The sequence below is a fragment of the Pleurodeles waltl genome, chromosome 10 (genome assembly GCF_031143425.1).
Source record: "Pleurodeles waltl isolate 20211129_DDA chromosome 10, aPleWal1.hap1.20221129, whole genome shotgun sequence".
In the NCBI taxonomy this organism is placed as follows: domain Eukaryota; kingdom Metazoa; phylum Chordata; class Amphibia; order Caudata; family Salamandridae; genus Pleurodeles; species Pleurodeles waltl.
Window position 1 is genome coordinate 865,414,752 of NC_090449.1, and position 19,016 is coordinate 865,433,767.

A 19,016-nucleotide genomic window follows, 5' to 3' on the forward strand; every position below is an offset into this window, starting at 1 on the left:
CCTACTCATTTTAAACATTTCTTTATTTCAACAGTTCATTTTATTGGGAAGTCCTCGAGGGATCTACACATATGATCCCTTGCTAAATGTGGAATTTTGTCTACTTTTCTGAAATCTATAGCATTTGTGGTCACCCATGAGTTTCACTCTGATTTCCACAACAAGCTGGAAGTAGGTTGAGACCATGAAAAATAGGAATAATGGGCTACCTCCCTCAAAAATGCCACAAAATGTGGTTAAAAAATCGTTTTTTTCATTCAGCTCTGTATGTTCCTGAAAGCTGGGACGATGGATACTTTAGCAAATTAACAGTCCGTTTATGCCATTTTTAGGGGGGAAAACTAACACTTTTATTCAGCTCACTTTTTCCCTATTTTTTCTAGAAAAACTCAAAATGTAACTTTATATTGCCTATTATCCCTGTCCCTTCCATGGGAATTCACAAACTACCTTTAGAATCCACAGGATGTTGGAAAAAGGAACACAAATCTAGCGGGAATAACGTAACCTATGTGGAAAAAAAGTTATGGAGCTCTCAGTGCAAACTAACCCAAATAACCACAAAAAAAAACAGCACGGTGGGGGGGTGCCGGCGCGGCAGGAAAGGGGTTAAAGTATTAGATCTGTCAAGTTTTCCAGTTAAAAAGCCATGGAGCAGCCCTACTGGAATGGGCGCCAAAAAATGCACCTTCACGCGCTCAGCGTCAAGCCGAGCGCTCGCACCTGTCAGAGCGGCAGGACAATCTGGCACATTTTATTGAATTGAATTGCTCTTAAAGCTGCATCGATTGAAAATATTTGAGGGAAATAATGTCTACAGATTGAACAATCAGATCGCGCAGATGCTGTGGCCTAAAAGCCAGATGCTCGCAGTGTGTATTTTAATTGGCCTCTTCCCAAAACTTGTGTTTGTTTTCTTCAATATTCTGTTGCTGCAAAAGCGGAGACGCTTTTCTTCATGGAAACTGAAACTACTATCAAATTAAAACAATAATTAATTCCTCTGTGGGGACGCGAGAGGAATGTTTACCGTAGTGAATATAGGATATGAGAAAGAAACCATGAAGAAGAGAACGATTTAAACGTTAGCAGCTAATCAAAACCTGCAGAATTCCGTGAGCGACCAGATTTTAATCAAGGAGACGAGTCACAATGGTTCAGTTTCTCAAGCCTTAGCATAGCTGTCATGCTTCCTAGGTCCATGTGTGATGTGCTACTCCAGTCCAGGGTTGTTCCTATGAATTCTGGGACTTGGAGTAGTTTTATAACCAGATGAACAACATTACAAGTCCCAGAATTCCAATACAAATCCTGGACTAGAGCAGCACATCATGCATGAACCTCGGAAACTCGGCAGGGCTACCTTAGTAGCAGTGGGGCTATCACAGTTAAAGCCAGCAGACTAGAAAGTAGATTCAGTTCATAAGACAGTACCATAGTATAACAGAGGCTGTTTAGAACCCAGTTCAAGTGGTAGGCCAAGCTGGTGTCAGAGAATGCTCAGTTTATTGTCTGTTCTGATCATTCCCCAGCCACAACTATGGTGATAGGTGACCTCCCAAACTCAGTCTGTCCTCAAACCATCTAGCAGTTACTGGTCATCTAATGGGAGAGCAAGAAGTTATTTCTCTAGCACTAGTGTATTGTACATGTCTGGGTCTCCTTGGTCTACAGAACTTAAGTATAGTGGCTATTATGACATTGGCGATTTTGCTTTTCCAATCACAGAACGGGATTTTCATTTGAGAGATGGAACCATACCCTCTCTTGGAAAAATTCTGCTTCAGATCACAGGATTTTGGATGTTGTCAAGGAGGATTACAGCCTTGAATTATCTCACCCTCCTCCATGTTCAAAGTCTAGTGACATCAACCCTTAGGATTCCGGAAGGAAAATAAGATATATTAACAGGGGTACATTATTTTCTGAGGAAGGGCGCTATTGTGTCAGAACCTAACCTATAACAGGGGTTTGATTAGAATCCTCACACAAATGTTGAACAAAGTGAGCATTAAGGGGTACCTGTCACTGAACATGCTGTTATCTTTGCTGATAGACTGTGGTCTATTACAGAGAAGTAACATGAACAAGCCTATACCAGCACTAGATGGTCCTCCTCCCAGCTTGAGAGTCTCCAGAATTCGAGTAGATCATCCACAGTAAGTATTGGCCAGATAGGTCTATGAGAGGATTTGACTGATCTCTGACTCATTTAGAAGCGACATTCCCAAGCCAGTGAAGTGATGTGTGTTTTGTGTATGGTTCTAAATGCAGACTATAAAGAGCCAAACAGGTGGTTGGACATCCAAATACATGTATAGCTAATGGCAATATACCTTCAACTGTAACTTGGAAGTGATGAGGTTATTAGCTGTCGGATAAAGACTGATTAAGCCTGAGGTGGTCAGCTTTGACTTTTTAATGAGCAAGGATCTCACTTAAGCACTGACCAGGATGAGAAGAACCCCTTCTGATAGTGATAGGTAAGTAATGAAGCTGAGTGGCACAAGGATTTAGTGGGTAACGTTGACCTACAATAACATTGCACTCACTACATCGCCTACCACTACATCTTCAAGGTAAGCATGTAATGATTATGGACTTTTTCTCTGATGCTTTCCGCTTTTCGTTCTTAAACCTTTTTTTGTTACATGTGGAGTACCTCGGGGCACAGCTATTTCGCCAATTCTATTCAATATTTAGAGACATTCCCAGACAAATATTGTCAAAATCTTTGGGGGATTTTCTCTTATGCTGATGACATTCACCTTGTTCTATATTTAGACACATTTTTGTGCTAATGCAGAGACAATTAGTAAGAAGTCTTTCTTCACTTTTTGAATGGATGAATTTTAACTTTTTGTAATTGAAGTGAGCCTAAATTAGAGGCCCTACTCTTAGGAACAATTAACTTCTTGCCTCCTATGTTATGGACCACCAGTTTTGGACACCCATCTCTACCTGAGAACAATGCGAAACACTTAGGCCTTCTCATTAATATGGAACTGTGACTACTCAGATCAATTCTGTTGTCATGTCCTGCTTTCACAAGCTTAATTTGTTAAGTGAGAACTTAATATCTATTCCTAAAGAATTCAAAGCCTACTTAGTTAATCTTCTATTAATTCTCAACCTGATTATGTATGCAAGTATTACCTGGGATTTCCTACAAAAGCTGCTTCACAGCAAGTCCAAGATCAGAAGTTTATATTAGTTGTCATTCTGTGAAAATTTGATCTTGTTTCGAAATCCCTTAAAGCCTTTCATTGGCTTCCTTTAAAAAGATGCATACAATTAAAGTCCCACTGGTACTGTTAAAAGGCTTACCACAGTAAAGACCCCATGTTCATTCAAGACCCCGTTTCTTGTTTAACCTGGAATAAGTCACTTCGTTCTAACAGTGTGCTTTTATTGCATATTCTTTGAGCACCCAAAGCAAGATTAGGAGGAGAGCCTTCTCTTTTCTTTCTCCATTTTTATGGGATCCACTCTCTAAAGCAAGTCAGATGAAAGAGAATGTTCAACATTTAGAAAGGCTTTGAAACACATCTATTCTGTTAGTACTGGCTGCTCTCTTATTGTCTTTTTCTAACCCATTCTTTCAATATATTCATGTCACAAAGCTCTTCATTCATAGTGTAGGAAAGTACCCCCTTTCTTGGCATGGTTACCCCAATTTTCTGCCTGTTGTCAGTGTGTTTGACTGTGTTCACTGGGATCCTGATAACCAGAACCCCAGTGATTATGCTCTCTCCCATCAAACTTGGTTGCTTTAAGTGCTTACACCCACATTTGGCATACTGGTGCCCCCATGTAAGTCCTTAGTATATGGTACCCAGGGCACTGGGGTACCAGGGGATCCCCATGGGCTGCAGCATGTATTATGCCACCCACGGGGAGCCCATGCAAAGTGTATCTGCAGGCCTGCCATTGCAGCCTGCGTGAAAGGGTGCATGCACCCTTTTCACTACAGGTCACTGCACCAGGTTACTGTAAGTCACCCCTATGGCAGGCCCTCCTTGCCCAGGGGGCAGGGTGCAAGTACCTGTGTGTGAGGGACCCCCTGCTCTAACAGAGGTGCCTCCACAAACTCCAGTTCCATTTTCCTGGACTTCGTGAGTGTGGGGATGCCATTTTATACATGTACTGGACACAGTTCACTACCTATTTCCAGCTGCATAATGGTAACTCTGAACCTAGACATGTTTAGTTTCAAAGCTGTCAGAATCATACCCAGATACATTTGCCAGTATTGGAAGTATGATTCCATGCACTCTGGGGGCTCCTTAGATGACTCCCAGCATTGCTCTTACCAGCCTTCTGGGTTTTCTGGACAGCCGAAGCTGCTGCCACCCCTCAGACAAGATTCTGCCCTCATGCCACTTGAACAGCTCAAGCCTACAAAGGCAGAACTGTTTGCAAAATTGTTTTCACAGCACCTTCAAGCTTTTGCAACATTTCCCTGGCTGTGCATCCTCTGAGGGCAGCAAGTCTTCTGTATGCACAAGAAGGAATCTCCCTTGGAGTGCAGGAGTCACTCCCCTGCATCCGCAGGCACCAATTGCAATGACGACCGGCTGCGTGGATCTCTTGTCATCCTGAGCTGCGTGGATCCTGCATCATGGGTGGTGGTTCAGAGTAGTCCTCTTGGTCCTATCTGCAAGCTGTCCAACTTTGGTGGAGGTAAGCCCTTGCCTTCCGATGTGGGACAGTACCCCCGTGCACCACATGTCTTGCAGCTAACAGGGCTTTTTGGCATCTCCTTCAAGAAATCTTCAGGCTCCATGTAGCCTCAGTCCCCAGCACTCCTTCCTGCAACGCACAGCCCTCTGCGTGCTTCTCCTGCAGCGTGGGACCCTTCTCTAGTTGTGCTGCTTGGGCTCCCTGGTGACTCCTGGTTGGATGTAAGATGGAACAATGCATTCGCCAACCACGCATGCCTGAACAACAAGGTCAGAACAACGACCATGTTGTTTCCATGCTTCCGTTTACCACGCATGCCTTTGCAATGATTTTTCTATGTAAAGGCATGCCTAGTAAAGGCATGTGTGAAACGGCATGCATGGTTTTCGCATACCGCCCACCCTATAAACACAACTACCCTGACCCCCCCACCCACAAAATAAAACTACCTGGAGCCCTCCACCTGCCCTAAATACAAAATTACCCGACCCCCACCCTGCCCCTAAAAACCCGCCTCCCACCCTCCCTAAAAACAAAATTACTCCAACCCCGCCCCTAAAACCAAAGTACCCCGACCCCCCACCCCTGCCCTAAAAGCAAAACTACCCCAACCCCCACCCTACCCCTTAAAAAAAAAAACTACCACCCCACCCCTAAAAACTACCCAAATCTTCTCCCACCCCCACTTACCTGACCATGTCCTACCCCGACCCCCCACCCCATCCCTAAAAACAAAATTACCCCTACCCCTGCCCCTAAAAACCCGACCTCCCCACCCTCCCTAAACACACAATTACCCTGACCCCTGCCCCTTAAAACCCGACCCACCCACCTGCCCCTAAATACAAAATTAACTCCAACCCCCCACCCCTTCCCTAAAAATCCACCCCACCCCAGCCCCTAAAAACAAAATTACCCCACCCCTAAAAGCCCACCCTAAATACAAAATTACCCCAACCCTCCACCCCAGCCCCTAAAAACAAATTAGCCAGACCCCCTGCCCCTAGAAACCCGACCCCCTCACCCACCCTAAATACAAAATTGTCCTGACCCCGCCCCTAAAAACCCACCCGCCCTAAATACAAAATTACCCTGACCCCCCACCCCACCAGTAAAAACCAAATTACCCCAACCCCCACCCCACCCCTAAAAACCCACCACCATACCCCCACTTACCTGACCGCGTCCCCTCCTGATGCAGACTCCCTTTTTCTCTGCCTTAACCACGTATGTGTGTTGTTCAGCACATGTGTGGTTAAGGTAGGGAAATAGGGAGTCGTTGTTTTGGTAAGTGCGGTGACGGCATTGCGGTAAATACATCTCGTTGAATTTGCTGCTTTCCAAGTGATATTTACCTTTCTGGTTCCTCTTCCACAGGGTCTCCTGTGGGGGCTGCCTCTTCTTCTATGGACTCTCTGCCTTGCTGAGGGTCCCCCTAGGACTCCTCCTGTGGGTTAAGTCCTCCTGGACCTTGCTGGTCCCTGGCAGCTCCACTTTTGCTTCTCCGCAACTTATGCCTTTGCCAAGACTTGTTGGAGGCTTTTCAATGCCACTGACGGACTGCAATCATCCATCCAGCGTGGGACGTAGATTGCATCCTCCAGGAACTCTTCACCTGCTCCAGGGCTGCATTCCTGCTTGTCTTCATCCTACTGTCGGCCAACTCCTGCAACCACAGCTGTGTGGGTGGTAGTTCCTGCTCCCCCTGGACTCTTCGTGACTTCTGGACTTGGTCCCCTTCTTCCACATCTCTTCCTCTTCAGGAATCCACCACTGGGTTCTTGCATCTTGCCTTGGTAGTGCACTTTTTTATTTTTCCTTCTTTTGGGTGGTTTGGGGAAAATCCAGTAACTTACTCCTTTCTTCCTGGTCGCTAGGGGGTACTGTGGTACTTATCTTTTGGGTTTCCTATTACCCCCAGCTCCCCTCTACACATTCCACTTATCTAGGTGGGAGTCCTGCATTCACATGTAATTCTTTTAGTATATGGTTTGGGCTCCCCCTAGGGTCACTATTGTCTACTTGCATTTGCACTATTTTCTATCTCTTTTTATGCCTATAACTGATTAGTAGTGTACATATCTAGAGTGTTACTTACCTCCTATTGAAGAGTTGCCTCTCTAGTACTTTTTGGTAATTCTGTCACTAAAATAAAGTACCTTTATTTTTGTAACACTGAGTGTTTTCTTTCACATGTGCAAGTGGTGTGTGACTACAAGATATTGCATGCGCTTTGCATATCCCCTAGATAAACTGTGGCTGCTCATCCCCAGCTACCTCTAGAGAACCTGGCTTCTAGACACTGCCTACACTATACTAATAGGGGATACCTGGACCTGGTAAAAAGCGTAAGTACCTTAGGTACCCACCACACACCAGGCCAGCTTCCTCCACATAGCTACTATTCTTACCTCCAGCATGGGGTAAAGTAGTTAGGTTCGTGTAGTGCATGTGATATTTTTCTTATGTGATACAGTGTAATATGCCAGAAGTTGCTAATTGCAGAAATGCTTGTTCCACAAAGTTAATGGCAATATTGCCATGTCAAATAATATGCTCACCCTTGTGACACATAGGTCTTTCAGTGGAGAAAGCCTCTGCATCTTGTCATAACACTGACCACAAAGGGAATTTGTTTCAGAGTGTACATCACAGAAGCTTCCTCAATCCCTTATCTTCTCTACCTCACGCCCTTTGCGTCCAGGGATCTGGGACCTCTGGAGCTTTGAAATCTAAGCACCACTTCCTGATGAGTCCTCTTCTGAGTCCTTGGTCTGTACAGGAGTGGGAACATGGAAGCTTGCGTGCACCAAAGATCACCACGGTGGAAACAACTATGACACCATAAGATACGAAGTGTGGGAAACATTATGATAGGGACTGTATGGAAAAAAACTTTATGGACAGATATTCTGTGACCCAGCAACAGGTGTGTGTTGTGGTCTTTTTATTGGGGAGAGCTGTATGATGATTGAATGTAGAGGGAGTTGAGAAAGTCATATGCGGGCACCTCGGACATGGGACAGTTGGTGATGGGCATTAATGCTCTGTTATCTTATATTTAACGCAACTCAACTTACATTAATATTTCTGGTGATCGAACTGCATTAGTGTGTGACTGCTTTGTGGTACAGGAACCGGTGGATAGATGTCCTGTACACAGTGAGCAGCAGGAATTATTTTAAACAAAGTAGCTGGTGGGCAAGAATTCTGTGTAGACAGTCTTTGACACAGTACCTACTATACAGGAATTTTGTGGGCAAGTAACTGATGGGTATTTTGGGGCATAGTAACTGATGTATATGTTCTCTAGAAGGAATTCAAACATGTCAGATATTCTCACACACATTAGATGCTTTTACATAATAATATTATTAGCAGTTCTGAAACATATAGCATATCAGTGTCAAGATGAATTTCGGACGGGTTTTTCTACGGCACAGGAATGTACACCGGGACAACTTAGCTATCGCAGTCTCCTGGTACAGGAAGTGTAAATAATATTACTTACACATGAACATATGTTATGAGGGGTAATATTTGTACTGTGGCAGTCTTTTTCAAGAGGGCATGATTTATCTTGTCACACCAACACATTTCTGATATGTTTATATAGTGTATTGAAAAGTGTACAATCTTTAGGTTGGGAACATAAAGTCTCATGTATAGTAGTAAATGAGTACAGTTATATTGTGTATTATAGGTCATACAAACCTTTACTAAGAGAATAATGAGTAGATATCTGACCCAAGGGAAGGAAAGTCTAGGCTGCCTGGAAGCTACCTGATCTGATCCATACAGCCCTTGAAAATGATGTACTCAAGATCTTTGTTCCCATCAACAGGGTGAAATATCTAAGCAAGATAACATGTGTTTTTGTTGTGTCACAATTTGCACATGCACAGATGGTCAGGGGTGACCGTCATTTGCATTCATATAACTCTACCTTCCAAGCCAGCTGTAGAACTGAAACGGACATAGAACTCCAAGAGTTATAATGAGGTAGGGTCTAGGCTGCTTCCAGGCTTCCTTGTCCCTCAGGATCTATTAATGTACCCATGATTCTCTTCATCTTGTACATGGAGTCAACTGGGTGTTTGGTGAATTGGTTGGCCATCTCTATGAACCAGTTTAAGATGTTCCAGTGATCTATTAAACACACCCAACAACTGTGGCACTTTCTTGTGATTAAGAGCTGGTTGGCCCCACATGAGCTAAAATTAAATGTCACAAAGACCAGCCCCACACTGATCACAGAGACCTGTCTGGGTGTCAGACTGCTCAATCTTGGCTCCATAAATGTGCCTGGACAGAGTTGGCCTTCCAAATAAGATCCCTGGTTCTCATTGTGGACTCAAGCGTGAGTCTGAATCCTAATATCCTGGCCATGGCTCCCTCAGATACACGACTTGTGTAATGTTTAATTGAAGTCAACAGTTGCTCATGGTGGTCACTATCACTAGTGTTTGTGGACTGGGTTTTATTTTTAATCAGCAGACTTTGACCCAGAGGGGGCGCTTTGAATCAGCTCACTTATGTCAACTGTTTACTTTTTATTTTCAGTTCATGTGGCAAGAAAGTTAGAGTTAGAAATTTACAACGCTAATAGCTCTAACTCGACTAAACGTGAGACCTATTGCATTGCAAATGCTTGTTTTCTTTAAAAGTTGTGCAGTGGCTTTGTGATTCGAATTTCTTGCGCATACACTGTGTTCTAAACCATGGTTTCATCCGCTTTAGACTCGGAAGTGCACTGGTGGCTGGCATTCCACTGTTTTGCCCCTCAGGGCAGTGCTGCATGGTGCAGCTCAGATCTTGTCTGAGGCTCCCAGATATAATGACATAATTCAAGTGGGCATTGTCTATCTCTTGATGCCAGTTTACAATTTACAGTGATGTGCCTTGCTAAAAAACAAAGCATTCACATCAGGTCTCAGCAGTAATTCGGGCCAAAAATGAATTAATTCTGCCAGTCATTGACGAGCTAGTATCACTGCTTGTTTGCTTTATTTCTTTTTGTATGAATGTTTGTATGTATCTATTTATGTTTCTCTGGTCCTATTTGGGGAAATGACCGTTTCAAAAGAACGGGCAGCTATTCAATCAGATTATACTTTCAGAGATTGTTTCAGTAGTTTGTAACTAAGGAATGTGTCCGGGAGTGTCTATGTTAAACCAATCTCAACCCCCAGACTGGCCACACGGAATCGGGAGTGCTTCCTGACCGAATCATGTGAACGAAGCGTTATACAAATTCTGCACCTCAGTAGGGTTCTCTACGTCTAATCTTCTGTCGCAATTACTTTTAACTTTCTTCTAAAAAATGTCTGAAAATCTTGTTCTTTGCGACTTCCTTTGGTTCTTTGTTATAATTTTTTCTAGAGTATTTGTTCTAGGTTGTTGCGTTTTGTTGCCTTTATAGTTCATTTTATTGAGCATGTCCTCCTTCAACAAGAACAACTATTAGTATGCTGTGGACGGGTTGTAAGTCCACTGAATTGTAAGCAATAGGTCTCACAGTGCAGCACATGTGTTGTATAAGCAGGATCTAAAGATGGAACTCTGCAACCACAAGTATCCAACCTCGCATAGACATAGATTTCCAAATTTAAGGAATTCCATAAATGTTTCCCAGAGTACATCTGTAAACCTGCAACTGTTGCATAATACCTGTCAAAAAAACCCATCTTTTAAGTCCCCACCAGCTTCTTGGGTGTACCGAGGTCATTCTGACCTCAAAAAGGGAATAGCCTTCCAATGACAGGGCCAAGTATCCGGCCATTTCTAGTTGTGGGAGTGGATTGAAAGAAACTTTGTGGGTACTCCTACGTTCCTGAACTTTTCATGGCACGCCCATACTAGAACGCCCACTCGCCGCCCGTACACTAGGTTTTACACGTTCACGCAATATTACACCATCATGGAGTAAAATTGTTCATGAGTATAGATTAACTTGTGCAAGTTCACCCCGTGTAGACATTGTATTTCCGAATGTAAGTTGGACGTACTGGTGAAATGGCTTTGAGAATCGAGCCAGTGATTTTTTTTTTCACGTAACAGCCGCCTTGATAGGGTTGGTGCCAATCTTTAGGCGTCAGATTCAAGTGACGTAGCGACCCCTCTCATTTACAGCTGGCCCGCTCGTCTTGTTTGAGAAAGGCACTGCTGGGAGCTTGCAGTCAGGCTCTGAGCTGCTGCATGCTTGCTGCTGGTGCCTTTCGCAGTACAGCTGGACTCGTTAATTTGAGCATCAGCCCAGCTGTGGCAAACGTCCCTCGTGTATTTATTTACTTCATGATCTTACAGCGTGGACCACACAGGGATGTTCCAGATCAGAAGGTCCACAAAAAAGCACATACAGGGAGTGCAGAATTATTAGGCAAGTTGTATTTTTGAGGATTAATTTTATTATTGAACAACAACCATGTTCTCAATGAACCCAAAAAACTCATTAATATCAAAGCTGAATATTTTTGGAAGTAGTTTTTAGTTTGTTTTTAGTTTTAGCTATGTTAGGGGGATATCTGTGTGTGCAGGTGACTATTACTGTGCATAATTATTAGGCAACTTAACAAAAAACAAATATATACCCATTTCAATTATTTATTATTACCAGTGAAACCAATATAACATCTCAACATTCACAAATATACATTTCTGACATTCAAAAACAAAACAAAAACAAATCAGTGACCAATATAGCCACCTTTCTTTGCAAGGACACTCAAAAGCCTGCCATCCATGGATTCTGTCAGTGTTTTGATCTGTTCACCATCAACATTGCGTGCAGCAGCAACCACAGCCTCCCAGACACTGTTCAGAGAGGTGTACTGTTTTCCCTCCTTGTAAATCTCACATTTGATGATGGACCACAGGTTCTCAATGGGGTTCAGATCAGGTGAACAAGGAGGCCATGTCATTAGATTTCCTTCTTTTATACCCTTTCTTGCCAGCCACGCTGTGGAGTACTTGGACGCGTGTGATGGAGCATTGTCCTGCATGAAAATCATGTTTTTCTTGAAGGATGCAGACTTCTTCCTGTACCACTGCTTGAAGAAGGTGTCTTCCAGGAACTGGCAGTAGGACTGGGAGTTGAGCTTGACTCCATCCTCAACCCGAAAAGGCCCCACAAGCTCATCTTTGATGATACCAGCCCAAACCAGTACTCCACCTCCACCTTGCTGGCGTCTGAGTCGGACTGGAGCTCTCTGCCCTATACCAATCCAGCCACGGGCCCATCCATCTGGCCCATCAAGACTCACTCTCATTTCATCAGTCCATAAAACCTTAGAAAAATCAGTCTTGAGATATGTCTTGGCCCAGTCTTGACGTTTCAGTTTGTGTGTCTTGTTCAGTGGTGGTCGTCTTTCAGCCTTTCTTACCTTGGCCATGTCTCTGAGTATTGCACACCTTGTGCTTTTGGGCACTCCAGTGATGTTGCAGCTCTGAAATATGGCCAAACTGGTGGCAAGTGGCATCGTGGCAGCTGCACGCTTGACTTTTCTCAGTTCATGGGCAGTTATTTTGCGCCTTGGTTTTTCCACACGCTTCTTGCGACCCTGTTGACTATTTTGAATGAAACGCTTGATTGTTCGATGATCACACTTCAGAAGCTTTGCAATTTTAAGAGTGCTGCATCCCTCTGCAAGATATCTCACTATTTTTGACTTTTCTGAGCCTGTCAAGTCCTTCTTTTGACCCATTTTGCCAAAGGAAAGGAAGTTGCCTAATAATTATGCACACCTGATATAGGGTGTTGATGTCATTAGACCACACCCCTTCTCATTACAGAGATGCACATCACCTAATATGCTTAATTGGTAGTAGGCTTTCGAGCCTATACAGCTTGGAGTAAGACAACATGCATAAAGAGGATGATATGGTCAAAATACTCATTTGCCTAATAATTCTGCACTCCCTGTACATATTACCACCGCCTCATAATCTCTAGTACATTTGCTTTGCGTCACATCATCGTCACACGGAAGAGCACGTGTGCAGTTACAGGCCCGGCTTTGATGAACATAAAGGAAGCAGCATATGTCCTTGCTGCCAAGATGGCTCGGTGAAACTCGCAAATTCGCGCTGGGTGTTTCTATATGTACGGGACACCCAGGACACTATTTCCACCCGTGGAGCTGTCTATACTGCAGAGGATGGAATTGCACCGGAGCCAATTGGTCTGGGGGTCCACCGCACCCCTACTAATGCAATCCTGTACTTGCAAACAAGGTGCAGCGAGGAGCATTTTCTTTGCCTGCACCAGGGACCATGGCACCCTTGTTGAGCTATTCACTATTTCCAAACCTGGAAAGGGCGAACCGATCGTTCGTTTTACTGGGTCGATAAATTGGGAAATATTACCCTGAACAGCAGTAAAGCCTGCTGTTTACGTTAGTGAGAAACATAAAAAATGCGGTATTACGCGCGCTAAACAAATACATTATTTTGCATATGACATTTTATTTTCAAAAAGTTGCGTTTCTGATGCGCATTCACCCAACAAACTAACAGCATAGAAAATATTTTGCACTATGGTTGTGGGCATGTGTGATCCTCCTGGCTCGTGTTTTGAACACCTTCGGTGTCGATATGCATTGCTACTTCTGAGTCTGGTGTTCGATTTGGTAACAACTCAAACAGCAGCAAGTAGCAATCAGTGGGTGCTTAGTCAGTGCTTGCTTGACGTATGTAATAGTATGAATCATGCTGCCTGGCAAGCGGGTGGGTATATTTGGCACCATCTGCATTCTGTTTGCAGGGAAGGACAGGGTTGTTTACAAAGGACATCCGGTCTGATTGGCCACGCCGAGAGCAGGGTGTGCTCAGATATGAGGGGCCATGGACGTCCTGTCGGTGGGATCAGACTGGCTCATATGCCACTCTGGCAGTGCCAGGGGAGCTGGTGAGACAAATCAATGGGCGGGCTGTTTCTTGTTTTGCTGTTTGTGGACTTGTTTTATGAACTGGTGGGCCGCTGATTACATTTGATTTCTCGAACATTAAAACAAACATTCCCCGCAGCGAGCACAAATGCGTACAGTCTCACATACCATGAAAACAACCCATAAAATTGTCATTACAAGTTCGAAACTGCCCTGATTTTCAAATGTGGGCAACTTTTTATCTATCGATCCGCTAAAGGGGCCACGATTAATTTCGGGCCAAGGCCTATTTTCTGTTCCAGTCTAGCCTTCCCTGTCTGAGCCAACGGTGGTACACATTCGTGTGATGTGAGGGTTTGCGGTCTCTACCACCTGCACTGACTAGAGAGTGGCAAAATGTAATGAGACAGCTGTACTGTGCAGTGAGTGCTTCATGTTTAAATCAAGTGCCTGGGCCCAAAGTTTTACTCAAAAGCCTGCATCTGGATCTATCCAGTGTCGCGGTACCGAATACCAAGGCGGAGTATTCAAAGCCTATCCCCCAAAAACAGCGCCAGTGGGCCCCAACTGCAACCGACGACTGAAATTAAGCACTGGTGTGGTACTTCCACCAGAAAGAGATTAAGACGTGATGACGGTGAGACCCAATCCAGTCCATCGCCGTCCCTTAAGTTTAACCCACTGGAAATAATATTGTGTTAATATTCCTCTTACTACTGCTGTGCGAGTGTTCAGGGGATATTTAGATCATATTCTGCGTTACTATTGCCCAAATCCATTACATATTTGTGTCATCATTCCTAGGAGGGTGAAAAGTTTGAACATGTGAGCACCAAGTCTCTCAAGCTGAACTGTGTGTGTGCGTGTCACCCTCACATCCGCCCATTCCTACCCTCAGAGACTGCCAGTGTCTCAGACAACGATGCCACCCACGAGTTCCTCCAGGCCTCGGATGCGTTCCTCATGTCTGAAGGATGTTCAGCGCCCCTGGTTCTCAACGCGAGCGCAAGACCAGAAGAGGGACCCTGATTACTGCTGACGTAGGAACACCGCTAGGTCCCAACATGGCAGTAACACATGGCTCGTGAGTGACTTCCAACCCCCCTAGGACAGCGGTGCCCTCGCGGCGCTGCCAGCATCCATGCCATGTTCACGCATCACTTCACCTCAGCCGCGCAACAGCCTCTCCTCACTTACGTGTTCCGGTCCGGCAGGTGGAAATCCACGGAGTAGCCGAAGTAGCTGCCCGGGGGTCCGCTGTAGACTGTGACCTTCTCGGTGTCCAGGTTGAAGGACAGAAGTCCAGGTGAGAGGAGGAGGGGCACGAACCAGGCTGGGAACCAGAGGCGGGGGCAGCTGCGGCGGGGACCAGGCATCTTCAAGCGGCTCTCTTCAGAGCGTAGTCCCTTCAAAGTCCGGGAGAAGGAAGGGCTGGAGTTCAGGACAGGAGGTACCGGGGAAGGTGGCCCGGGAGAGTGGCGGCCCTGCTGCCTGTCTGCACGAAGCGACGGGCCCCGAGGAGCTGCGAGGTACACCTAGGAGGGGGTCGGCGTACTGTGCACAGACTGAGGCGGAGTGGAGCCTGTGTACTGCCCACAGAAAGGGAGGGAGAGGGTCAGTGTACTCTGCACAGATAGGAGTGGATGAGTACTTCTGACAGACGGAAAGGAGAAGGAAGAGTCTGTGCACTAGTGCGCGCGGCGGAGAGACAGGAGAGGGCTCTGTCTACTGCGTATGGAGATGGGGTCCGTGTACTACTCACAGACTGCAGAGGGTCCGGTCCAATCACCACTCACAATCAGGAAGGAGTAGTGCTCAACAGTTGTGTTGAGTACTGTGCACGGACGGGGTGGCTGTGTGCTACTCACAAGATGATGGGCGGGGGTCTCTACTGCTCGCAGAGACGAGAGGGTCGGCAGTGGCGCTCTGCACTAATGAAGACATTGGTTGGGGTATCTTTATACTGCGTACAGATATACGAGTTAGGGAGGGAGCGTTACTCCGGGGGTCACCAGCTCTGCGTATCGAGCCGGATGCCGCTATCACTTGGCGGCGCTCTATTCCCGGTCCAGGACTCTGCTGAGCCCCTGCACCCGAAACCGAGCTGCTTCTCCGCTGCCTCTCACTGCATCCAGAGCGCCAAAGCACTGCGATCACTGCTCACCGCTGCTGCAGCTCTCCTTCACTTCACACCTGGGACAGCGGCGAGTCGGAAAGGACGGAGCTGCTTGCTACACTGAAACAGTCCCGCTCGTAGCGCCAGAACTGGCGAAGGTCTTCAAAGCGCTACTCTGGCTCATTGTGATCCTCGCTTCAAAAAGGCACCGCCTTCCGTTCCAGTTCGAATCTAGCGTTCACCTTGTGACCTGCACCAGGAGCAGTGTTGCTGGAGATTACAATGGTTATTACTAGAATTCACTAGAAACTGTACTGCGTTGCGGTCGTCCTAACTCCGCTGCTCACTACATCCAGTGTAAGGCTATGGGCTGCGGCAAGAGAAGTGCTGCTGAGGCGCTGCTGCAGCGCCAGGTGTCTCTTCCTTCCCTGCATCCAGTGCACTGCTGGGGATAGGACCAGCAGCAGCGCTTTACTATAATCAGTGCCGGGCTGGAGTACCTCTGCTTCCCACAGCAGCCACGGCAGTGCATGAAGGACGCCCTCTACAGCTGGGTTCCCTTTCCGTTGACTTATCCTGCTGTTCTGCCCAAGAGCTGCGGTGCTGCCAGAGCGCTGCGCTGTGCCCACGACACCGCTACTGCTGCTCGGGCAGCTCCCCCTTCGTGCGTCGTCCTGGGGCGGGAGGAAGGGGCGGGAGATTCAAGATCCAGGAGTGCAGAAGTGGAGGGTGGAAGGATGGGGGAGTGACCGAGGTAATAGCGGGAAGGGAAGGCGTGGACGGAGTGAGGGTCAGAGCTGTGAGAGAGGATGTCTGGAGGAAGAAGAGGGGCGGGGGATGTGCTTGGGGTCCCAAGACCGCTCGGTTTAGTAAACACTGGTTAATGCCTGCACACGGGGCCTGGACCTTCACGCAAGCACAGACCAACACGACAACTGTGTCCACATACTCACCCCCTGGATGCACACACACACTAATAAACATTGCACGCCCCGAGGTATGTATGTTACGATACGATGAATATACAGTCTGTCTCTAAAAGATATGCACCCTTACACGAACAACACCCCCGCTGTACATTATGGGATCACTGCCCAATTGTACCAGTGAGTGTCAGTTCCCTTTCCTAACTTTCGGACATCGCTAGCAACTCCCACCTGCATGGTCTGGGCACTTTTGCATTAACAAAGTGTCCCTGGATTCGGGGAATTCATAAAGAGCGGGGAGCTTGTTTCGCTGGCACAAGTTAGGGAGCCTGCCTTCGTTCGAATGGTATCTCGAGTGGGCAATGAAGGGATTGCTCCAGGGGCGCCCACACACGGCCTGCCGCCAGCCCGGTGTCCGCATCACCAGCTGGTGAGACAGCGGAACACGCCGTCCCCAGGACACCTCCACCCTGGCAGCTCCGAGTATACTGTAAAGTGTAAACCTGAGCCTCCGGCCGCCGCAGGTTTAGAGTTTGAGATGAGCAATGACATTATCCGCCCACCTGAATCCCAGCCATGACCAGTGATGCACGTGTGCTTTCAGGGGTACCGGGCATATGCAGTAAGGGGGTACACAGGAGCCACACAGGGGCGTAGGAGACAATACATTTCTGGGGGGGACAGGGACAGCCTTGGGGACTTTCAATCAGCCCTATACAAATTGCTCGTTGTTTACGAACTGCAGGCTCCGATAAATATACACAATCATATATATTGGAAGTGAAATAGGGAGAAAGGAAGGCATGTTTTCACAGTCTGAAAGTATCTTTAATTGTTATTTACATTCACAAAGTAATTAGCTAAAATGTGAAAATAACATGTTGATTAACCTTGCATCTTCATGCACCAAGCAAATAAAGGTAGGAGGGTAAAAAGGAAGAACATACCCTTTGCGCCCCACACCCACCATGCTCTTCGCCTCATGCCAATTGGAACCGCACTGGAGATATCAAAAGCGATTACATACAAGAGTTGTAAACTGTGCTCGGAAACCATAGTTCTAATAACACTTCTGCTCCTTTGTGTGATCTTGGGCAGCTCAGCTCCACATCAGTCATAACTAGAAGCATTTCAACTGAAGACGCTCTTAGAGTTACAGGCTTTATGAACATGGATTGTCTAATCTCTGTATAAACTGCAGTCACTAATTTCTCTAGAAACGGCTGTTTGTGATGCACCAAGTCACTTCGTGTAAAGAAAAGACATTCACTGATTATAAAGAAAAGACATCGGAAAATGACTATGATAGGGTTGTTACAGTCCAGTTCTGACATTACAATGCCTTCTGTCAGAGCTAGCAGCCAAGGTAAAAGGCAGACCAGGTCACAGAGCATAATTAATGCAGCTGTTTAAAGCAAAAAATGGAATGTTGCTTTTCTTTCTTCTGCTCTACTTTCATAGCTTTGAATGTCAGAAGCTATGCACTAAGGTTTTAAGTGGTTTGTGGGAAAGTTGGTGGTGTGACCATGTATTAGATGGGGTAAAATACCCCCTGCGTACATAAGGATATTGCAAGTCACCTTGAAGTTCATACCTTATAAACAAGCATTGGCAAAGGGAATAGGGCTCGCCTATGCAAGTTCTATTGCCTTTGCCAATGTGTTTTAGCCATGCTGTACACTAGTGAGACTACTATTCAGCATGGCTCAAAGTTAATGGCATAAAGGAGAATGATGTGTCATCGACTGGTGTGGTGTAGTGTCATGGAGTAAGTAGGGTGTCCTAAAATGGAGCAGTAAACTAACTTTAAAGGAACAGGGGTCCCTTGAATAAAATGCAACACCACTCCCATAAACAATGATATTAAAGTAGTATGCAAATGGATTGTTTCATACATTTATTCAATCACAATATAAAAGATCAAATGTAGTGGGAAAACTTCAACAGGGGAAATCGAGAAAGACTGGTATTCGGGCATTACACAAGTTATCTGGATGACCCAATGTCACCAATTACAAGAAAAATGTAAAAAGTAACCTATATAGTACAGTGGTTTAGAGGAGGCTGGCCTGGTTTGTATTGGGTACCTATGGTACTTACACCTTATACCAGGTCCAGTTATCCCTTATTAGTGAAATGTAGGGAGTGTATAGAAGCCAGGCTCTCTAGGGGTAGCTGTAGCCAAGGCTTATCTAGGAGACGTGCAAAGCTCATGCAATACCACTGTAGTCACACAGCACTCACACACATGAAAGAAAATACTCAGTGTTACAAAAATAAAGGTACTTTATTTTAGTGACACAAATGCCAAAAATACCATAGAGACTATACTCCCTTAGGAGGTAAGTAATACACCAATTATATACACTAGTATGCAGCAATAGCAATAAAAAGTTAGAAAAGTGC

General features: G+C 45.8%; 1 protein-coding gene across 1 annotated transcript in view; it reads right to left on the reverse strand.

Annotated features, from left to right (window-relative positions):
- The window catches only part of ITGA8 (integrin subunit alpha 8), a 550,523-nt gene extending 534,155 nt beyond the window's left edge, over positions 1-16,368 (reverse strand). The window contains exon 1 of the mRNA XM_069211593.1: positions 14,766-16,368. Within this exon, the coding sequence (XP_069067694.1) occupies positions 14,766-14,944 (179 nt within the window). The 5' untranslated portion in view covers positions 14,945-16,368. The remainder of the gene's footprint in view (positions 1-14,765) is intronic.
- Positions 16,369-19,016: the final 2,648 nt, after the last annotated feature.